The 24,872-nt window shown below is 39.1% G+C and overlaps 1 protein-coding gene across 1 annotated transcript in view; it reads right to left on the reverse strand.

The window, feature by feature from the left end:
* The window catches only part of RANBP17 (RAN binding protein 17), a 319,731-nt gene that overhangs the window by 22,496 nt on the left and 272,363 nt on the right, over positions 1–24,872 (reverse strand). The window contains exons 24-26 of the mRNA XM_080805045.1: positions 19,792–20,006; positions 17,482–17,620; positions 6,217–6,383 (exon numbers count right to left, since the gene is read on the reverse strand). Coding sequence (XP_080661171.1) covers positions 6,217–6,383; positions 17,482–17,620; positions 19,792–20,006 — 521 coding nt within the window. The remainder of the gene's footprint in view (positions 1–6,216; positions 6,384–17,481; positions 17,621–19,791; positions 20,007–24,872) is intronic.

The raw sequence follows: 24,872 nt of genomic DNA on the forward strand, positions 1-24,872 counted from the left end.
CTCTGTCTGTCAAATAAATAAATAAAATCTTTAAAACAAACAAAAAAAAAGAGCTAACAGTACCCAGCAGCAGAAGCAGCTTCCTTTAGAGAAGAGAAGCTGTCCGCATCTGAAGGAGGTGACAACTGGCATTTTATACTGATGAGTCAGTGGTGAGAGTCAGGATGAAGGCTAGAGATGCACTGGGTACAGGGGACGGATAGAGAGCACCTGTTGCTTCCCCACCTTCATTTCACAGCTGCCGTATTGCCTCTATCCGAGAAAACCCAAGCTGGAACAAACCTCAAGAGCTCCCTCAAAGACATTAAAGGAAAGGAACACAGGAACATCACGAGACAGTGATGCTATTAGACTCTGGCGTCCTTCTTGAGGATACACGTCCCACTCCATTTTATACTCTCAGTGTCTGGCTATAGAATTAATGAGTGGGTGTGGGTGCAGGGTAAGGGAGAGGAGGGTCCGTTCACTCTGCCTCAGTGATGGTGCGGAGCACAAGGCTCTCTGTACCAGCTGGCAAAGCACTCTTCCTCTCCCTTGCCCACCACCTCTCTGGGTCACCGCCCATCTGTTTCATCCTGGCTGCGGCACGAAGTTGGGGGATAGGATAACTGCTCTAAATCATTCCACCTTAAGGATGGCCCCAGTGGGACTTACTGGAAGCTTAGCTTGCCTCAGCGTGAGTGCTGAGAACACACAAACCACCTCAGATTAGTAGCTGCCAACAAACTCTAGCTCTGTGGTTAAGCATGTGAACTCTGGAGTTCAACAGGCCAGAACTGCAGTTTTTCCACTTACTGACTATGGGTGACCTTGGGCAAGTTAATTACTTAATTTGTTTGTGCCTCAATTTCTATATTTACCAAGGGGCCATCATAATGCCACCGCTTCACAGACACGCTGTGATGATGAAATCGGATTACACGCATACGTAGAAAGCATACACTAGTACCTGCATAGAGTAAGCACGCATATTTTGCCAATATCATTTTTTCCTAGAAATAAATACAGAGTCCGAGTGCAGAGTGCTGGGAAGAAGACCGAGATCGTGGCAGCACGTGCAAAAACCAGTTCCTTCCTGAAACCTGAGCTCCTGCTTTCTATGTTGGTGTCTACTGACCGATCCTTGGCTTCTTCTAAACCCTCTACACCCGTGCTGTCCTCTCATCTAGTTTTGAATATTCCTTCAGCGTGTGTTTCTGGTACCAATCTACTTCCATGTTTTTGACAATACGGTGGCACGTCAACCAGACTGAGCTAATGCATCATGCGGAGGGCACACTTTCCATTCAGGGTCCACTAGAAATGCCTTTAATAACATTAGAAAATCTGGCTAATTATTTTGTAAGAGGATAAGAGACATGAATATTCTTCATCTGCTTAAGTGTTTCCCAGGTGAGAGTGTTGCTAAGGTTCTAGAGGCCAAAGTCTCAACATGAGTTAAATATGCGACTGCACTTTCTCCTACTTAGTATTATAGGGAATGGAATCTTAAGTATGAAAGATGTCTTGTATAGGATGTCAAAATGTTGAGCAGTATCACTTCAATCTAAACACAAAAATGAAAAAAGAGCAGATGATTTCCCTTTTGCTGTAATTCACTTTGGGATGCATGTCGTGAAGAGCACTATACAAAAGCAATTTTCATTGATTGACTGACTGATTGAGGAAAAGGGTGAATGTTCTCTCAGCACACATCCCTACTGAAGTATGATTCTTATAGCTCCTGACAGCTCTTCACAATTTGTAGTTAAATGCCAGGTTGGGGGTGAGGGGGGGGGGACGGAGGGAGGAAGGAAGGGAAGGAGGGTGTGAAAGAGAGAGATAATCATAATTAGCACTTTCTGGGGGGTTTTATTATAGCTGACTTATACCAAATAGTTTAATAGATGAGGGTGAGATAAATTCAAACCCAAATATTCTATTCGTCCCTTCAATGTATTTAGATTTTAGAGACTATAATTGCTAAAAATACCTTGTTAATAAGTTAACCGCATAATCTAGTCAGTAATACTGACAATCACAGAGTTCCCGTCCTACTTCCGTGGAAGGTACTCCTCTCTCCAGTGCAATTACTTACAGCTGCAGTTCTGATTTACAGACACATTCCGCATCAGTGTCCTATTCTTACCATCCGAAAAAGAATCAGTCACCCATTTCCGAACTGCCCCTCTAATTCTATAAAACACACTCTTCCGTTTACCTAATTTGGGCAAATCTTTCACTCCATGATATAACTAAGTGAATGCTGATCTACAGCTTATTAGAGGCAAACACTTAACATGACCAGAGATAAAACTGAAAAAAATTCACACAGAATTTAATTTTCCAAATTACTGTAGCAGATCTGTGCCTCATCACCATTACTATTGGCTTGTTGTTAAGATTTTAGTTTATCTTTCTAATGGCATAAAAACACATGGGAAATGTTTATTCTTAATACATGGAAACTGGGTTTTCCTCAATTGCTAAGTCCAAGGAATGCTGCTGAGACAATAATTCTTATTTGCAATAGAGTCACTTAATTATAGTGGATCTTCAAATCGACTGAATTTAATGCTAGCAAAGTTAGATTTGTTTGTGGATTCTGGAAGATGCCTTATTTGGAGAATATTTTTAAAAACACCGAGGATCTCAAGCCACATAACAGATCATAATAACCACATTTCCAAGTGAGAGGTGCTGAAAATGTGCTTCCCAGGCTGTTGCACACCAGTCGAAAGGCCTACAAGGATGTTGGAAAACCTTTTATGTGGGTGCAAGCTTCGCCTGCTATGGAAGCTTGAGGACATAAACTTTTGCAATTTGGAACTGACACTCCTCATGCAATTATGCTTCCAGCAATATATACATCCAGGTTGCGGGGAAAACAGTTCAAACAAGTAAATAATTGCAGGATCATTGCACCAGTTTAGTTTAAAGAGCTGACAAACCCTCTCTAAACTCCAAGCACAATTAGTCATTAGGGTCTAGTTTTTCAGCACTGTTAAGCAATTTGTAACCCATTCCTTTTAATAGGGTTAGGCATTACTTAACCGACACAGATGCCTTGAAAACTGAAACCTCGAGTTATAAAGCAGCCACCTTGTTCATTACCTCAGTGATAGGCAAATCATCTATAAAAACAGCATTTAATGGGCAACCAATGAATAATCAATGGCTCACTTTTCATCTGAGTGTGAAAATGAGAATAATCTAATACAAAGTCCCTCTGGTAAGATGCCGAATCTCGAATCTCGAGTTCTGCTGCTCTTCAGGGCTGATTTATAAGGTCTTGGAAAGCTGATGTAAACAGATGATCAATGGGACCCATCCTTGCTCATAATAACCCCCAACTGGCCCACTCCCTCTTTTCCAAGTCCATCCCTTCAGGCTATTAGCTCTGTCCAGCTAATTCTTCCCACTCCTCCTGCCTGCTGTTTTTACTCCGGCCATCCGTTCAGTCCAGCCGACTCAGAAGTAATTTTATACGCAGCAGAGAGCGGGTAGAATTGATTTTTCACTCAGCGCTCAGTTCCCATCTGAATAATTATCAATTTTACTGCCTCATAAAGGGAAGAGTCAAAATTTCAAATCAATTCAAAAGAGCTTTTGAGACGACAGAAACTGTGCATAAGAATAGAGGTCAAAGTTGTCAGTGACCTAAGGAGATGATGTCAGATATTGCTATACCCGATGGTTGACATCAGAGGCACTCAAGATGATATAACCGAGTGCTAATGCAAATCATATTTATGCTGACTACCAGAGACCAGTCATTAATATTTAAAATGCTATCTGAAAGCCTACATTCCAAATAAATAGAATGTATTCTACTGTTAATAAAGATATATCACTACTTAGTCATATGCTATAAAGCAAAGGATTACCAGGTATTATTAACACACAGAAATTACTTAAACCAACAAACGCATGGTGATTTCGAGTAAAGACAAACTTGACTGTCTCCTGTACAACCATATCACTTGCTCTGCACAGTCTGATGGTATTTGTCTAGGATCACAGCCTATTGATTCTGGTAGAATCTTCTACCGACTTAAAAAAGTTTCTGCCAAAGTTTATGGGATGAAATTGTGATCAGGCTGAGTGCTGGCAGGAGGGATTTGGCGGTGGACTTGTCAGTTGCCATGGTGGGGTGGGGGCTGGGTCTGATTCCTGGCCAATCCATGGGTATTTATTTTCTCCCCTGGCTACATGCTCTAAATCTGTGGTGTTCAACCTTGTCCTCGCAGAACACCGGAAGGCTATGCCACAATCCCATCAGTACCAGAGGCTACTGCAGTTGGGGAGGTGGCTGAGGGGGAAGGAGCGGTGCACGCAGATCTCCACAGAATGTTCAGTGTGAAATGATCTTATCCATACCAACCAGGCCCTTTGAGAATCAATAATGTAAGTGGTAAGGACTTGGGCTTTTGGTTTACATTCCACTCCCCATTTGCTCTCTCTGTGACTCAATTTACTCACCGGTAAAATGGGGATGATGATTTCCACATTTCAGGGTGGTGGTGGGGGGTGTAAATGATAAGAGTTCTCTGAAAGTCCTCTCCTTGTGTGTCAATCTCTGTTACCACTATATTAATCAAATTATCATTTAAGTGGTTAGTTATCTAATAACTAACTGATTATCTCTGTCCCACCTGATAGCATCATTTTTTAAAAAAGATTTTATTTACTTATTTAATAGAGAGATCACAAGTAGGCAGAGAGAGAGGGGGAAGCAGGTTCCCCGCTGAGCAGAGAGCCTAATGCGGGGCTTGATCCCAGGACCCCGAGATCATGACCTGAGCTGAAGGCAGAGGCTTAACCCACTGAACCACCCAGGCACCCCTGATAGCAGCATTTTAAGGAGAGAAATTATGTCTTAGGAATCTCAGCAGCTCCTGCACCTTCTGCACGGAAAGTCTTCAATCCACGTGCTACCTTTCTCTTCTTTTCAATGATGCGTCATAACCCCTCCAGGGTCATACCAAACACTTACAGGCTGACAGCACCTTGTCTAGTTACACAGAATCTTAATTACACACCCCCTTGCCAGGAAAACAACAGGCTAACTAAGACATCAGCCAAAATAAGTTTATATAATTTAATAAGAATATTTGTAAAAAATGATAGCCAGGAAGAAAGACTAGCCCATGGCTGGCTCATTCTATGTTCATCATTTCTTTGCTCAGAATGATAGTCTCTGCCTGGTGGCAGGTGTCTTGTTTGTTGGCTAATAACCTTGTTAAAGTGTTTAGATTTGCAAACCACCAACTATTATGAAGATAATTTGGCAAGATAAAACGACTGGCAGCAGTATAAAGTTTCCAAAGTTAGTGGAACTGGAAACTATCATAGTGATGGTATCTCTGCAGAAAAATGGTATCATTCTCTCTGAATTATTTCTGGCATGTGTTATTTTTATGCATGCTGTTACTGTGATTTGCAGAAATGAGTTTTTAAAAAATAGTATTAAACTTGAACCTAACTCATATTAGCTAGTGAGAAAACACATTTGAAAATAAAGAAGGGGCACCTGGGTGGCTCAGTGGGTTAAAGCCTCTGCCTTTGGCCCAGGTCATGATCCCAGGGTCCTGGGATCGAGCCCCACATTGAGCTCTCTGCTCGGCGGGGAGCCTGCTCCCCCCCCTCTGTCTACCTCTGCCTACTTGTGATCTCTCTCTCCCTCTGTGAAATAGATAAAAAAAAAAAAAATAAAGAAGTTGTGGCTTTATTATTTATTACTTAAATGCCCCGGGGGAATGTGACCTATCTGAACCCTGATTTATCTTAAATGGGAAGAGTATCAATTGTGGTACGATAAACGGCCAGTTCCCAGCAAGCTGTCTGGCACTGAACAGGAGCTCAGCAAATGGCAGTTTCCTGACGTACCGGAGTACCCACAAAGCAAACTTCAGAGGCCGTTATTAGAGGCTCCAGGAAAGAAACCAGAGCGTGACCATCTCTAGTTCCGGCTTTGCCTTTTGTTTTTCTCAGGCCTCTGGAAGAGCTATCCTTTCTTTGAATTCTAGCTTCACTGGAGTAAGATGAACAACTGAGAGATTTCCTGAGGGTGAGCAGTCCTGGGGTTAGTGCGCTAGGCTATCTTCTGGGAAAATCCGCCTACAGAATAACTGGTAAAGAGTCTTGACCAGATCATTTGCTCTAAGAGATACTCAGGCCCTAGGCTGGCTTTTGGGAAACTCTGTTTCTTAAGCCAGGTGACCGACCACCAGTTACCTGCTGCAGGACATCTGGATTTTGCTGCATAAAATGTAATAGTCTCTGACCGGCCTGGGTGGCCTCTCTGCATCGAAGTGGCTTCTTGCCCTCTTTTGCTATGTGCTTGAAGAGGTAGGTGACGATGTAGTCTAAACTGGTACAGCAGCTGGAGGAGACAACTGTATCTGTACGAACAATAAATGAGAATTCCTTCGCATTACTGAAGCGTTTTTTCATCTGATTAATTATAATGCCTCCAATTAAAAAAATCACTTCCTGGTTTCAAAGCACTTTTATCAAACTATAAATTCCTTGATGGCAGGGATTTTGCCTTGCTTATCTCTTTAAACCCGGTGTCTACTACAGGACCTGGTGTAAAGATGTGTTAGTAAGTAAATGATTCCTGGATCGAATTGGACAGAATTTTCCATTTGTGACCTTAACGGCCCTCTGTTCAACTCAACTGACTTTATTAAATATCTATTTGGTGCAAAGTGCTCTGCTTCAGACGAAACAGGGCACAGACTTGGGGCAAAGGGCTCTGTTTCAGAGGCAACCCTGACCCTGGTATCCAAGACCTCATGAGGTAGTAGGTAAGTCACTGGGGCACAACGCTGGGTATGAATGAGTGACACACTGCTGTGAGGATTTTGAGGAAGACATCACATTTGGATGGGGGAATCAAAGAGACTTTTTGAAGGAGACAGAACCTGAGATGGGCCTGGGAAAGTTGTTTTAATTAGATATAAGCAAGGACATTTTTCAGGTAGAGAGATGAGCACAATGTACACGGGGTGGCAGGAAGGCAGGAATTTTGGAGTCAGACAGCTCTGGTTTCAAATCTCATCTTTTCCAATTACTTGCTATGTTGTTACTTTGAAAGAGCTGCTTAACTTTTCTCATCATTTGTAAAATATCTTGTAGACCTGAATGAGAAGAAAACAACTAGAAATTCTCATCATAGAAACAGCTGATATTTAATGAGAGCTTGTTGCGTTAGTTGCATGAATTATTATTTTGTATCTTCACAGTAATAGTTAAATTATTATCTTCACTGTAATAGTTACTGTTATTATTACTTCCATTCACAGGCAAGAATAGTGAGGGATTAAGTGACATGTCCAGTGCCCCAGGGCTAGATGACTGTGGAGCCACTGTATGGGAATAAACAAGGAGCTGGATTCTAGATTTATGTTCTTAACCACTAAAATCAAGCAGGTTTAAACAAAATCAGGTATTAAGCAAAAATAAACACAAGCATCAAACACCTTCTTAAAACACAGGGGCTCAGAAGATGATGTTACTACTGGTTTGCCCTCATGATGGAAAGAGGAAAGTGTATTTCGGAGTAGGACTTTTGGTTTGAGTGAAAGAATGTATACGGAGTCATAAGAGAGAAGGTGACAAAGTAGGTTGGGGTCTTCCTTGAGGGCATCCAATAGTGGGCTGAGACATTACATTTAATTTGAAAGACAACAGAGGTGTTTTGAAGGCTTCTTTAAAGCAAGTGAGTGACATGATACAGCAACCATTTATTAACGATCTACTTTGTACATTAAATTATTCACTTACTTCTAACAACCACTTTGTATATAGTGTTATTATTTGCACTTTTCATTTATTTATTTTTAAAGATTTTATTTATTTATTTGACAGAGAGAGAGAGATCACAAGTAGGCAGAGTGGCAGGCAGAGAGAGAGAGAGAGAGGAAGAAGCAGGCTCCCTGCTGAGCAGAGAGCCCGATGCGATGTGGGGCTTGATCCCAGGACCCTGAGATCATGACCCGAGCCGAAGGCAGAGGCTTAACCCACTGAGCCATCGAGGCACCCTATTTGCATTTTTCAAATGAGAAAAATAAAGCTAAGAGTTAAGCAGCTTATCCAAAGTTCATGATTTTGATTCATAACATGACACTACCCAGATTTTTTGGCTAAAGCTATCATATGGACACAATTCCAAGGAGTTTATGTTTAGTAACAGAAGTGACAAGAGAAACAATGGAAAACACTCAAAAGTGGTGAAAACGGTAGATGCAGTAGATGAGGAAAGTGGACTGGGAGGGTAGGGTTGGGAACCAGTGGATTATACGCTCCCTAAGGTAGTCATTCATCTCTTATTCTTACTAACCTCTGAGCTTCTGAGACACGTGTGCCTTTCCTAGATTAGAGGTGTCTTCTTAGCTGAATTAAAGAATGGACAGGCAAAGCTAATCTGAGGAAGGTTTTTATAGGTCTTGAGTTGCGTTCAGTAATAATATCTGGAACTGATATAACACCGTAGCTTAGAAACGCTTTCAAATACATTGTTTTGGAGAGAAATGGCATAATTCACAGAAGGAGGTAGGTTGGGGGAAAGTTTTGAAATACAGATGGATGAATGCATTTAAACTTGAGGATGATGGTAGCTGATGCAGGACCAGGAGGGGTTGTCTGAAGGTCTACAAGATGACCACAGACAATAGTTTGGGGAACTTTGGAGCTCTGGAAGCTACATATGTAAGTAAACTCTACTGCTATATTTTCCTTTGAAGAAAGGAGCTCTTGTTCTCCTAAAACTATGGTGTTTGATTGGTTGATTGTTTATCTCCACCCCCACCTCAACTGGGTTACTTTGCAGGCAAGGGGGCTTAGTTTTTTTTTTTTTTTTTTTTGGGGGGGGGGCTTAGTTTTTATAGTTCCAGAAGGTAAGAGAATGCAGTGAAAAATATCTAGGCCCAAGAGTCAGGCACAGACTTGTTGAGCTTCATTGCTTTTCTCTTTTCCTTCACTTTTCTACCTCTGAAGTCCCAATCACGAAAGTAAATGGATTCAGTAACTTGAGATCTACAAAGGGAAGCCAGCAGGAAATAGGTACCCTTCCCCTCACCAGTGAAGAGCAATATGCTATCAATCACACGAAAATTATAAAGACTTCACATAGATTTGGTGACCACATGCCATGCAGGTTGCATTAAAAGGTTCCAATCTACTGAGTCAGCTATGAAAAAGCCAGGTAAACACTTTAGACATGAAGGTTGGAGCATATATCCTTGCAATAAAAGCAAGAAGAAGAGCTTCCATTACGGCTGATTTATGGTTGGGGACTTTGAAACGGATAAATGTTATGTTAGGGTAGATTGAAAGGTGTGGAATTGTAAGGATCAAGGGCCATTTGATCAAAAACAGAATGAATAGTGCTGAGGACTGTGTATTATTATTGGTTTTCTTTATTCGCAGCTCAAGCTATTATTTGAGATTCAAATAATGAAACTCTCCTGACATAAAAGGATGGGCAGAAGTCATGAATTTTCATATTTTGTCCTAGTTCTTGGTATTCAGAATCTTTTAAGAAGGACTCATCTGTGCTTAGACGATTGTAGATACAATTTTTTTAGCCTAATAGGCACTTTGTCCTCTCCAGCAACTTGTTGTTTGGCACTAAAAACAACCAAATGCTCCTTTTCTCCTGCAACCAGTCTCCACAGGAAGCACATGCATCATTAATAGCCCTCTGCCTCACTAAGACCCATCACGGAAAGCTGTTCTGAAAAGTTAACTGTATAGGAAAGAGTTGCTTAACTGAGTCAGGAGAATGATAATGGGGCTGAGCTGAAATTTGGCTTCAGCTCAAAATTTCCCACCATGGCAGAAGAGAGGATGGAGGTCTTGGAAAAAAATGGTGTGAAAGGCAATTTCAGGAACAAATGGCCTGTATGGGTGGTGCCGCAGTTCTGGAAATAGGTGGGCCTAGGTTTGAATCTCTGTGTTCTAGATGTTTTGACTTTATGGAGCTTCAATGTGTGCCTCTGTAAAATGTGCTTAATACCACCTACTTCGTAAGATCTTGTAAAAATCAATTAAGGTCAAGTGTGTAAAGACTACCATAGTGCCCAGTACACAGTACTGTCTCCCTTTTCACTTCCCATGTGTTTTCCTGGCTATTTCAATCCCTGAAACACCAAGTGCATCACTTTGGCTAATTCATAGCTTTCTTCTATCTTTAGCATGTTTTTGGTGGGAGAAACTAATGTACAAGGTCTCTAAGTTTCTAAATGTTTCCTGAATGTTTTGACCCCATGTTACATCCATACCACTTTCTACAATTCAAGAATGTGTTCAAAATAACAACATACTCTATTAATAATGAACTTTTTATTCGTTGTAGACTTGATGAGGAAAGGTCTGGTGGTTTCCAGTTGGTTCAACTTTTCATTTGCCTTCACCATTTCTTGTTGTTGACTCCTGTACCATCCTTAACTTCTTCTTGGAATGCACCCCCATCCCTGCCCCAGCTAAACTGCAGAGGCCTTTTCTGATCACTTCTTCTAGAGAAGCCACATTTAATCATTCTCCAGTCACTATACCATTTGACATCTTTGTTTAGCACTTGTCATGACTTGGCTTTTTGTGTGTGCATGTTCATTTATTTATTGTTTAACTTCTCTCTCTAGATTCGAAGCTTCACGTAAGTAGGGACCTTATCTGTTTTGTTCCCTTTAATATGGTCAAGTACCTGGTATGTGCATAATTGATACTGAATGAATGAATGACTTGAGAGTCATTATAAAGAGCAGCTTTTTGTAAGTCCTGCACTTGGTCTCTGTATGTAAAAGTATGGTGGGGGGTGGTGGTGATGGTGGCTGGGTAATTCAATAGACAAAATATAATCTCTTCTCTCATTTACCTTTCTCTTTCCCCATATTATAGCTGACCTGAAACTAAAAATGCTGATGGATGCTGATTACCAATTTTTTTTTTTAGCATCATGACAAGCATATTAGGTGAGTTACTATTCCACCACTGATTGAAATTTTTTGTGCCTCCCTCTCATTTTTTTCCAGAGGCTAAAGCAGAACCGAGACCTGCTTGTGACCCAAACAATATCTAAAAATGCCTCTTTGCAGATCTATTATTGTTGGAGAAGGAGAAACCCAAGTGGTTACTTTCAATAGACTCTTCTTGAAGACACAGAGCGTGATTCACCTGCCAAACTGTGACCTGTATTAGACAGACAGATCCAGCAGGGTGGTGCGGTGAAGAGGAATGGAATTTAGAGTTAGAAAGACTCCTAGATCAGGCTTTTATTAGTTGTGTGACCTTGTGCAAGTTTTTTCGCCTTTCTGAGCCACAGCTTACTCATCTGTTTAATGAAAATATTACCCAGCTGATTTAATCAATAAGTATTTATTGAGCTCTTACTATATGGTAGATAGGGAATAAAGTGGTACTTCATGACACTGTTCCTGGCCTTTGGAAGTGAGCAATCAAGTAGAAAATCAGGACAAATAGCACTATTACGGTGTGTAACCCAGTTTTGGTATGCATAGTGGTTCTGAGAATAATAAGGGCGAAGTACATATCTTGAAAACAGCTATGACAGCATCAGGCACAGAGTACTTGTGCAAAGTCATACACTTGATAAGTGGTAGTAGCACTGGGACTTATTCAGTATTCCCTCCATAATGCCACCCCATCAAGACTCCCTTGAGTGCCTTGTGAAAATGCAGATTCTAGGCCCAAGACCACACCTAAGAACAACAAAGCCACCTGCAACTAATTCAAAATTTTTAAGTATTAATGCAACGTGAGATAAAAGAATGTCAAGCCAAACTGTAATAAGAAAAGACAAGGCTTCAGTTTCTGTCCATGAAGGATTAACTGTTACAAGAATTTTTTTGTTCTGCCATAAACAACTAGAAAACAGAAAAAATATGAAATATTTTTCAATTATTGCACAACAAGCAGTATAGGGCTATTAAACCAGAGAGGAGGGAAACAAATGAGGTTACACCTACACAGTCACTGGAGCTTATTGCCCCAAGGAGTTTCCAGGCTACAGGCCTGGAAGGGGGAACCCAAACAAAGCCTATTAGTCTCACTGCATTGAAGAGTAACAGTTTGAACTTGGGAAGGGTGAGGCAGCTAGAACTCATGGCATAGAGTTTCAGAGAGGGGGAGACATACAATGAGAGAATTCTGGAGAGCTGTAAAGGAGTCCCTTCTATTCAGTGTTTGTATAGTAACAGAGATATATAATACATGTGTAGCTAGAGTTCCAGAAGGAATGGAGATAGAGGGAAAAAAGGTAGACTGTTATTATCTGAAGGCAAACTGTGATGATATTATTTGAAGGTGTAGATTATAAACCCTAGAGTACCACTAAAAATAAAGAAGTCTGGCTAATAAACTCATAGAGGATATAAAATGGATTCATAAGGAACATTTAATTAATCCAAACCAAAAGAAGGCAGGAAAAAACAAAGTTCAGTCAAATAAAAAGAAAACAAATACCAATATTATAGATTTAAACTCAAATACACTGGTAATTACATTAAATGTAAATGGCTGAAACTAATGAGAAGGCAGAGATAGTCAGATTTGATGTAAAAGTATGACCCACCTATATGCTGCATGTTAGGCAAATATGTTCTAAGTCCATGTGAATATGTTAGATTATACACCAAAGAAAAATAAGATTGCAGATAGATTAAGACCGCTAATTAGTTGAGTGAAAAATAGGGAGATTATATTATCCTGGAGTATCTGGGTAGGCCCAATGTAATCCCAAGGGTCCTTAAAAGTGAAAGAGAAGAAGACATCAGAATCAGAGGGAGATGTATCTATGGAAGAATGCTTACAGATGCAATCTTGCTGGGGGCCATGAGGTAAGGAATTGAGGTAGTTTCTACAAACTGAAAAAGGCAAGGAAATGGAATTTCCCCTAGAAAGGAACACAGTCCTTCTGATACTTTCACTTTAGCGCAGTGAGACCCATGTCAGATTTATGACCGAAAGAACTATAAGATGGGGTGCCTGGGTGGTTCAGTTGGTTGGGCATCCCACTCTTGATTTTGGCTCAGGTTATGATCTCAGATCAAGCCCTGCCTTGGCTCTGAGCTTCCCTCTGGCCCTCCCCCACTCCCCCCCACCCCCCATCTCTCAAATAAATAAATAAATAAAATCTTAAAATAAAAACCCAAATAGCTATAGGATAATAAGTTTACATTGGTTTAAGCGAGCAAGATTGTAAAAATTGTTACAGTATCAACAGAAAATACCTGGTATCTACAGGAAACCAACTTTAAATATAAAGACACAGGAAGATTAAAAATGAAATGATGGGGTGCCTGGGTAGCTCAGTGGGTTAAGCCTCTGCCTCAGCTCAGGTCATGATCTCAGGGTCCTGGGATCGAGCCCCGCATCAGGCTCTCTGCTTGGCAGGGAGCCTGCTTCCACCTGCCTTTCTGCCTACTTGTGATCCCTCTCTGTGTGTCAAATAAATAAATACAATCTTTAAAAAAAAAATGAAATGATGGAAAAAGATGAAACAGTAATCAAAAGAAAGCTAAAGAAGCTAGTAATATTAGACAAAGTACTTTTCAGAAAAAAGTATCACCAAAGATAGAGGGTCCTTTCATGATAAAGGGGAAAATTCATCAAGGGACAGGATGATCCTAAATATTTACATACCTAATAACAGAACTTTAAAATGCTTTATATCAAAACTGATAGAATTGAAAGGAGAAATGGAAAAACCTATGATCATAGTTAGACTTAAGCACTTCTCTCCTGGTAATTCATAGGTTAAGTAGAAAACAAACAAACAACTAATAAGAATGTAGAAAACCTGAATATTATCAATGTCTTAGACCACTATATAACATTCTTCCTGATAACAATGGAATGCACAGTCATTTCAAGTGCCCATGGAACATTCACTGTATTCTGAACCATAAAAAAGATACAATAAATATAAACATTATAACAATCATTGAGCATATCCTATGATCATAATGGAATTAAACTAGAATCAATAACAGGTATCAGAAACACCTCTGGATATACAGAGATTAAACACTGTGCCTCTCAGTAACATCAGCAGGACAATTAGAAAATATTTTTAAAGTGAACAGAAAAAAAAAACCCAAATACATAAAAATTTTGTGAGGAAATAGCTTTAGCAGTGCTTAGATGAAAGCATTAAATGTGTCTATTAGCAAAGAGGAAAGGTCTAAAATCAGTGATCTAAGTTTCTATCTGAAAAATTAGAAAAGGAAAAGCAAAGTAAAGTGAGGGAAGGAAATAATAAAGGTCATAGCCATACATGCAGTCAATGAAATAAAAGACAGAAAAATAACAGAAAAATCAATGAAAACTGAAAGCTGGTTCTCTGTAATAACACTGGTAAATCCAGAGCCAGAATGATCAAGGAAAAAAAAAAAACAAAACCAAACACAAATTGCCAAATTCAGGGATAAAAGAGGGAATATTACCCTACATCTTACAGAAATCAAATTGTAGAGCAATGGGATAATATGAATAATTTTATGTCAATGTCAGATGAACTTCAGATGAACTTTAAAGGAATTTCTCCTTTAAAGACCCAAACTACCAAATGCTACCCCAGATCTAATAAATAACTGGAGTAGCCCAAATCCATTAGAAATATTCAATTTGTAGTTAAAAACCTACTAAAAAAAATCTAGGCTTAATAGCTTCACTGGGGAGTTCTATCAACATTTAAGAATTAATAACAATTTCACACAAACTTTTTAAGAAAATAGGAGAGGAGGGAACAATTCCCAAGTCATTTTATGAGAGCATTAGAATGACACCAAAACAAGGCAAAGATATAGAGGAACAGACAAAGAACAAAAGATATGGAAGAAGAACTATAGAAAAACTACAGAACACATCAGTATCTGTCATGAACATAGATAAAAAAATCTGTATCAAAATTTTAGAAAGCCGGATTCAGTTTATATAAGAAGGATATATGTTTTAACCTAGGGTGGAATGTAAGATTGGTTTAATATTCAAATATCCATCAATGTGATGATCAACATTACGTAATGTATAAACAACTAAAAAGAAAAACCACATGATCATCTCAGTAGATGTAGAAAAATAATTTGAAAATTCAATATTCATCCCTGATAACACCCTCAGAAAACCACAATGGAAGGGAATTTTCTCAACAAGATAAAGAGCATCTATGTAAAAACCTGCAGCTAACGTTACGCTGAATGGTGAAAGAATGAATGGAGACATTTCCTTGAGGACGAGAAAAAAATGTCTGCTATCATTATGTCTATTCAACATTGTACTACATGTAGGTCCTAGCCAGTGTGATAAGGCAAGAAAAAATAAAAGCCATACAGATTGGAAAGGAAGAGATAAAACTGTATTTATCTGCGGATACATCTATGTAGAAAATCTTTTTTTTTTTTTTAAGATTTTATTTATTTATTTCACAGACAGAGACCACAAGTAGGCAGAAAGGCAAGCAGAGAGAGAGAGGGAGAAGCAGGCTCCCTGCTGAGCAGAGAGCCCGATGCAGGGCTCGATCCCAGGACCCTGAGATCATGACCTGAGCTGAAGGCAGAGGCTTAACCCACTGAGCCACCCAGGTGCCCCTATGTAGAAAATCTTAAGACATCTACAGAAACCACCAGAATTAATAGGTCAGTTTATCCTGCAGTAAGGCTGCAGGATATAAGGTCAACATACAAAAAAAAAATCAATTGCAATTCTACATGGTAGCCAAGAACAAAAGGATATTAAAATTCAGTACCATGTACAATAGCATAAAAAAGTAAAGTATTTGTTATAAATATAACAAAATATGTACAAGAGTCATACATTCAAAGCTACAAAAATGCTATTGAGAAAAATTAAGGAAGATCTAAATAAATGGACAGATATGACATTTTCAGGAATTGAACATTTAATATTGCTAATACATCAATTCTCCCAAACTGGGCTAGAGATTCAACACAATCCCCACCAAAATTCCCTTATTCATTTTTTTTCTCTAACATGAGAAACTGACAAACTGACTCTAAAACTTATATAAAAAGACAAAGGACCCAGAATAGTCAAGATAATTTTAAAAGAAGAAAACAAAATTAGAGGGCTATGCTATATGAGTTTAATGCTATATGATTTTAAGACTTACTAAAATGTTAGGACAAAAATTAAAAATCAGAACAGTATAGAATGGGCACAAAGTAATTCAACAGAGAAAGGATATTTTTCAACAAAAGAAGCTAGAACAACTGAATGACCTTATGTTAAAAAACAGCTTTTATCTCATACATAATACTATATACAAAAAGTTTAACTGAAATGGATCATGGACCTAAGCATAAGAATAAAAAACTATAAAAACTGTGGAAGAAAACATAGGAACAACCTTTCTGGCCTTGGGTTAAGGAAAGATTTCTTAGGCTTGGACCCAAAAGACATGAACTATAAGAGAAAAAAAATAAACTAGACTTCCTAAAAAAAAAAATTAGACTTCCTAAAAAAAAAAAATGATACATGAATGGCACACAAGCATGAAAAGATGTTCAAATCATTATTCAGTAGTGAAATAAATATTAAAACTACAATGAGATTCTTCACACCCACTAAGATGGCTAAGACCTAAAAAGATTGATAATAGCAACTGTTAGGGAGGATACAGGGAAACTAGAGCCCTTATATGTTGCCGGGGAGAGCAAAATGGTACAGTCACTTTGGAAAACAGTGTTGTAGTTTTCTTTTTTTAAAAAATAATGTTAAAAATACACTTGGCATACAACTCAGAAATCCCACTCCTAGGTATTTGTCCACAGTATTTGTCCACAGAAAGACTTATACATGAATGTTCATAGTAGCATTGTACAAAATAACCAAATAATGGAAACAACCCAAATAGCCATCAGTTGGTGAATATATAAATAAATTGTGATAATCCATATAATGGGATAATACTCAGCAACAGAAAGGTAAACTGATTCGCAAAACTACATGGACGAATCTCAAAGGCATTATGCTATATCAAAGAAGCCAGACACAAAGGTCTATACATCCTGTGTTTCAACTTAGACAAAAATCTGGAAAAGGCAAACTATAGTGAAAGAAAGTAGATGGTGGTTCTTTGGGGCTGGGACTAGGGGGAAGGGATTGATCAGAAGGGCACAAGGGAGCTTTTTGTGGTGAAGAAAATGTTCTGTATCTTGGTTGTGGTAGTTTATGACTGTACACACATTTGTCAGTAGTCACTGAACTGCTCACTTAAAATCAATGAGTTTTATTGTGTGTAAATTATACTTTAATTAAGCTGATTAAGAAATAAGCTCTACATCAAAATATGAAAAAAGGGCATTCTCTCACTTGCAAGTAATAATTATAAAATAACGTTTCAGTTTGGGTACACAATCTTTTCCCCTTTTTAGGATGACCATCTCACCAAGTATATACATTAAGAGACCACAATCAAGCTTTTCCTCTGGGAAGTATGTTCTCTGTGATACTTACCAAGAGTAGTGAGTCCCTCTGAGATCGATGTGAGAACATACAGGAGTACAGGAGGCTCCAAGTTGGTGATGAAGCTCATGTGGTCCTGGGTAAGACATTCCAGGAGTGGATAGTAAGACTGGCTCAGTTTCCGATATTGCTACAACACAGAGACAACTGTCAAGCCACAGGAAGGCAAAAGAGATGTTAAGGTCTAGTGGAAACTGCCATTTATAATATCGGAAATTGTAAACTTACCTAAACACAAATATATAAAATAAATACACTGAATAAATGACATCAGGATTCACAATTCAGTATTTAAATGGGTTCTAAAAGGAATCACTTGATCTCTAGAAATCCTAATTTGAAGCTATAGCACAGTAAGTAATCTCAATTTCACCTTACATGGCTAACACTTAAATGCAAATAAAATCTCTGTAGTACGGAATTTAGAAGAGTGAATTATTTTTCTGGATGGGGATATTGTAACACTGAACAGTACTTAATAGTGGCTATGCAGCCTTTTTTTTTTTTTTCTAAGATTTTATTTATTTATTTGACAGAGATTACAAGTAGGCAGTGAGGCAGGCAGAGAGAGAGGAAGGGAGCAGAGAGCCTGATGCAGGGCTCGATCCCAGGACCCTGGGATCATGACTTTAGCCGAAGGCAGAGGCTTTAACCCACTGAGCCACCCAGGCGCCACCCCCCCCTTTTTTTATATGAAGGTATTTGCTGTTATAATAGGATATGATATCATAGTCTGTTTTACTTACAAATGCCAACCTACCAAACTAAATCATGATTTGGCCAATGGCTTAATATTTGCCATATACTACAGACAAAAGATAAGTGCATGAGAAGGATACCTGGAAAACTTTAAATGGAACTCAAACCAATATCAAGGAAGCATAACACTCATAAGAGAAGTAAGCCAGAGCAGTATTTATTAAAGTGGGATTAAGACCACTTCCATAAGATCACATGGGATGCTTATTAAAAATGCAGTTTTCTGATCCCCACTCCAGGCTCACTACAGGAAATGCTCTGGAATGAGGTCTTAAGACACGCATTTTAAACATGCACGCTAAGGGAGTCCTATGCACCCTTAATTTTGAGAATTATTAGTTAGAGATTTGCTTGCCTGTTAGAAAAAAAAGATTAGAGTAATTCCTGGAGCCACGATCAGTTTTTCTGGATATTGAAGAGTCCTGTTGATGAGAACCCACACCTGATCTCAATCAAGTTTCTACTTTGTAATTTCTGTCGTATGGGTAGCCTTCACTGAGCATCCATTCAACTACTGAGGCTAAACCACTCTGGCTTGAGATGTGGTTCTATTAAGACTATCTTAGGACAGTGGAAGAGGGTGCTTCTAGTCCATTCATCCATTCCTGTCAAGGAGCATTTCTTACATGGGCTGACTTAACAAATGCCCCCTAGATCTTACTTATAAAACCTTGGCAGGGAGCAGGTGGAAAAGCCTGAACTAAGCCTGAGCATGAATTTGGCTGTTACGGAAGTAATTAGTGCAACCACATTGGGCATATATTAGCTTTTATGTAACCAGGCAGGGATGTTTAAAAAAAGTCTGATAATGACACAGCTCAGTGGAGGAGCCTGGAAATTTAAATTTCCAACAAGCACCCCAGGTGATTCTGATGGGCCTCAAAGTTTGAAAACCACTGACATAAATCATAGAAACTAGATGGTAGAGTTGAAAAGGGACCTAGAGATCACTTTGTTTAATTTACTAATTTTAAAGGTGAGGAAATTAAAGCCTGGAGAAATAGAGAAGGTGATTTATTCAAGGTAATGACTAGTGAGTGGCAGAGTAGAGACTATGCGCCTGTATGCTCAACTCTGAGTTCAGCACTCTTTCTGCCACACCAGAATTTTCACAGAAAGGAAGGCCAAAGAGTAGGGGAAGTAGATGGAGGAGGAAGAGGAAGGAAGGAGGAGGGAAAAGATTCTGTAGCCAATCGTCCATTTCTCCTCCAGGAAACAGACCTTCTTTGAATTATTAGCATAGTTGTAAGGAATTCGTTGAAATTGCTAATTACATTTTTCTCTGGCTGTTGAACCTGGAGCACTCTGGATGACCGATCTGTCAGATGTGGTAGCTGCAGTTCCCGAAAACTGTACATTTAATTATGTAAATAGAACCACTATAGTTGTTCAAATTCTGTACGTTAAATCAAGAGGCTGTCCTAAAACATAAAATGTTCTGGTGCTATTCTAACTCCCCGGGCCTCATTACAACCACTCCAAGCTCGTGGTGGTGTTACTTCACATTTCACACAAAGACTCCCATGACGCATGACTGCTTACCAGCAAGTCGCTGTGGGACACTGACAGCAGCATTTTGACAAAGGCCTGGAGTACGTTGTCAAAATGGTTGTCCCCATACAACTTGAAGACGCCAAAGCTGACATAATTTCCACACAAGGCAGATTTGAGAGCTGAATAGCAGATGGAGATGCCCTTGAGTTTCATTGGATAAATCTGATCTTTTGAGAGGCTCCCAAGGGACAGGATCTGATTACCTGTTTTAGGGTAAAAGCAGAAAGAGAAAGTGATATAAGGAGATGTAATTCAAAGCAGTTATAAGGCACAGTATTTAATATTTTCATTTTACTGCTAAGGTTCACTTCCTTCTATCATTGTTCCAAGAATTACACCATCCACGTGGTGAAAAATACCAATATATAAGGCAGTTTACCTGAGAAGTACAAATGTCTAAGGAAAACCAATCAAGGGTACTGTAAAAGTTTTGTATTTTTATCTGGATGGTGATTATTATATGATTATTATAAGAATACATAAAAATTGATTGAGTTCATTCATTCATTAAGATTAGGTCACTTTATATACTTTTATATGTTATCTCTTTCAATAAGATGTTAAGAAATAGGAGTAAATAACCAACTAAGTCAAGAGAAAAAGGTAGCCTAGACTGAGCTATAAGTTACTCTAAACTCTGTAAAATTTCAACAATTTTACATGAATCTGATTTGAGTTATTTCACTTTTAGGAGCCTCACAGTTTTGGTATGTGAATTAGATGAAATAAGACACATAAGTTCTTGGCACAGTGCATAACAAATGTTACTTCCTTTTTTCCTTACATCATTTTTTGGAAGCTCTCAAGGGATGATTGTTTAAAAACTGTACGTAAATTCTATGTTGACCATCAGAAGACAAAGAAATGCTTATATAATCACCTTAAGATTTTTTTTATAGCAGTTAGTATTTATAACCAACAATTTGTTTCTGAAATGTGTGCTAGGTAAGGCATGTTTCTAGGCAATACCCATGAACGTCGTCCAAAAAACTATAAAGTCATACATGTTTCTTAGTCTGTTTTTTCCTATTTATGTGAGTACTGCTTCTAAAATTGAAACTAAATTCAACTTAGAATATTTAGAGATATATTGTTGTGGTTTGGTACTTTATCAATCTGGCTACATAAGAATTATGTTTCCCAGAACCCATTTCCTTGTATGGTTGTGGACTAGAATTGGGCAAAAGAGAAATCATGTGAGATTTGAAAGGTCCCAGTGACGTAGCAGCCATGTTTTTTGAAGGTCACTGTAACAGTGAGAAAAAATGGTAGAAATGCCACTGGGTTTCACTTTGTCCTTGTTCTTTTGTCCTCTGTAACTAGAACTACAGCCTTGCCGATGAATGATTCCAAGACCACCACCAAGTACTTCGCAGCAAACTTCCAGAATGGCAGCAGTGCAGAGGCAACAGTCTTACACTGACAGCTATGCTACACCAGTTCCCTCTCACCCCACATCCTTTCATGGTCCCACACTAGCAGCTTCTAGTTTCCCTGTGAGCTCCAACTTGTCTATCCATGCCATTGTTTCAGGAGGGCTGGTGAGTGATTTTTCTCCTGAACTTTCAATTCTCCCTTTTAACCTATTTTCCCATCTTCCCCCAACATCTAATTCATGAAATAAATTCCCTATTCTGTAAATGTCACAGTGCTTGTTTCTCCCTGTTTGGGCCCTGACTGATGTGTGTATTACAGAAACCACATGTGTACTAACTGGTTAAGAAGGACCAATATTAGGGACGCCTGGGTGGCTCAGTTGGTTAAGCCACTGCCTTCGGATCAGGTCATGATCCCGGAGTCCTGGGATCAAGTCCCATATCGGGCTTCCCCTGCTTTATGGGAAACCTGCTTCTCCTTCTCCCTCTGCCTTTCCCCCTGCTTGTGTTCTCTCTCTCTCTCAAATAAATAAATAAAATCTTAAAAAAAAAAAAAAAAGGACCAATACTTCTGGTTAAACATGAAACACAGATCTGGCTCATGGCAAAAGTCTCCTCCCCTTGATATGCCTTGCTAAAACATCTCTGTGGGCAGGTTTTCTTCTGTACATCCCTATAAGCCCACAAGGCTTTGCTTGTAACTTACACATGTAAATGACAATACCTGACTAACACCTTCAGACTAGAAGGCTCAGACAGATTTTGGGATTTACTCCATACAAATTCCGTACCCTCTCTCATGACCTCAACCTAACGTACCTTAGAGATCTATAGTAAGTTCTGTAAAGATTCAACTCAATATGACTGCATTTACTTAACAGCTACTATGTGTGAGGTCCTAGGGTAAATAAATGAATGAAATAAAATCTGTACTCTGAGTAAGTTCAGTCTGGTTAGGGAAAAAGATATATAAATCAAGAATCCCACACAATGTGACAAACACAGAGAGCTGTGCTAAAATGTTAGTGGAACAGAAGAAGAGACGAACTGTTTGGGCAGGAGAGCAGTGAGGAAAGGCTTCACAGCACAGGTTGTTTCTCAAGGATCAAACACAGTTTTCCAGGAAGACTTGGAGTGGGGAGGAGTGTGCACCAGGTAGATCAAACACATGGGTATGGAGGTCTGAGAAAGCAAGGTGTTGTAGAAGAAAGTTCTCAACCACTGCTATTCTACCTTTGCCTCAAATTCAGTACAAACCAAGGTAGGCATTCCCTCACCCTCTCTTTCCCCTTAAAAGAAAAGCACTGCTTATGTGTGATGACAAGAGCTAGGGTAGTTTGGGGGTATGCATGATCTACACATTTTGGTTTGCTGTAAAGGCCAGGGTCAAAGGGAGAAAATCAGGTCACCTTTGGTGGCCTTTTTATGCTGATGTCCTTATGGGAGAATTAAAGAGGTCTTATATTCTGCAGCAAAAGATGGAAGAGGCAGACCTAGAACTGTGACAGGAGAGAAATTTTGATCTTAAAGTGCTGGATAACCTTCATTAATAAGGATTACTTATTTAGAATCGCAACTTTTATTTCTGTGCTAAAGTTGCAACTTCATATACATAGCTTGCCTTTGGGCTGTTTCAGACACATCTGCGTTATTTTAATTAAATAAATTAATTAGTATTATGGTTACCATCATGATCTTGGAAAAGTAGAATGAGTAATACCTTCGAAATAGGAAACTGCATCTCACCGTGCTCAGGGGCCTCAGCATTCCATGGTGGTGATGAAAGATCACGGGAGAGAAGGCTCAGCCAAGTCACTTATTCACTATAATTCAGCTCTATTCAATATGTGTTATTATTCAACAATACTTAACTGAAATTGGATGCCCTGCCCTCATATAGCTTAAAATCTCACAGTCAGATTCACACTACTGCAAACAAAAGTAACAGGGTCGAAGTCTGGTTTTGAAGTTCCTTTAGGGGTGTGACGGTCCTCCTTGTTTCCCTGTTGCACCCCATGCCTGGCAAGTCCCACTTCCTTCCTTCCTTGGGGATGGAAGTTTCTGGAAGGGAGATCTCCATGACACTGACGGACAGCTGGCAGTGAAGGCAGGGTCAGCCTGGCCGCCACCAAAGCCAGTGACAGTTGACACTTTGGTACCACTGTCCCAGCACAAAAGAAAATGATCCTTTCCTTAATGAAATAAAGACTTCCAGAGTTTAGAATCAAAAGGAAAATCTCTAATTGTTTCTCACTACTACAAGGCCATAACTGCATGCAGGGGAATGAGGTACTGTTACATTCTTACCATTAGGTCTAGGGCGGGGGTGGGGGGTGGGGTAGGTGCAGAGGCTGCCCTGGGCCTCAGGGAAAAAACACGGTGAAGTGAACAGATGATCTAGCCAAAGGCCATCCTGGGCCAGAGTGGGGGGCACACGTGCCATGGAATTGCTGTTCTAACTCGGTACAGGTGTGGCAGGAAAAGAACTCTCACTAAATAATGAGGGGAAAAAACTGCGAAGCACAGAGGACTCCTGATACACAGAATTCAGCTTATTAGAAATATTTTCCTCATTATTAGCTTATATTGTTTGGGTTTTTCCTTTTTATATTCTCCGTCCTTTTCTGAGAAACCATTTTTGTTGTTGCTTTGGTTTTTTGGGATTAGCTTCCAGCATTTAGAAGTGCCCTTCTAGACAAGTCTCAAGATCTAGATTCAGAGGATTTACATTAAAAAATGCAAAATCTCTTCTACACCTTCACCTTCTCAATGAGGCTTATCTCTAGCACTTTACTTAATTTACTGTAACATGTTTTCCAATCCCTGGCACTTCTAATGTTCCTTCTCCTGACTTTCTTTCCTTCTTCCTTTTTTCCATTGCACTTATTACCGTCTAACATACTAAATAATGTCTTTTTCTGCTTTGTTCACGAATGTATCCGAAAAGTCAGGTACAGTGCATGTTGCTCCCAGTATACATCTGCTGAATGAATGAAGCTCACAGAGCTAAATATACAAAGTTGCTAACTGACACAGAGAGTCCAGTAGTGAAAAATTACATGTTTATAAAAAATTACATTTATAAAAGGTGAATAAATAAACTATAGTATGACCATAAAATGTAATATTTTACAGCTATTTAAGAAGATATGGTAAGGATACCTGGCTGGCTCAGTCAGGGCAGTATGTGACTCTTAATCTCGGGGTTGTGAGTTTGAGCCCCACACTGGTGTAGAGATCTCTTAAATAAACTTAAAAAAAACTTAAAAAAAAAGATATGATAAATTTATATATATTAATATGGAACAATGGCCATGATATAAGAAAAAAAAGGCAAATTACATATAGCAAGTGTATTATAATATCACTTTTGGAAAAATATATCTATATACACACACATAAAAAAGTATGGAAAAGCACACACTAAACTGTTAATAATGGTTACCTCTGAATGATGAGATCATCAGAATTTTCAATTTCTATTCTCTATAGCAATTCTGAAATTCTGCAGTTTGCTAATACCACGCTAATATTTTACATTCATAGAATTTTGTAAAAGCTACCATCTGCTTGAAATACATCTTCAAACTTCTGGGCCTTATCCTATTCCTTCAAAAGCTACTTCCTTGCTTGACTCCTCAGTTTGAGTTAGAAACTTCTTATGCTTCTCAAGCATAAACGTGAGCACAACGC

This window comes from Martes martes, assembly GCF_963455335.1.
Source record: "Martes martes genome assembly, chromosome: 5".
In the NCBI taxonomy this organism is placed as follows: domain Eukaryota; kingdom Metazoa; phylum Chordata; class Mammalia; order Carnivora; family Mustelidae; genus Martes; species Martes martes.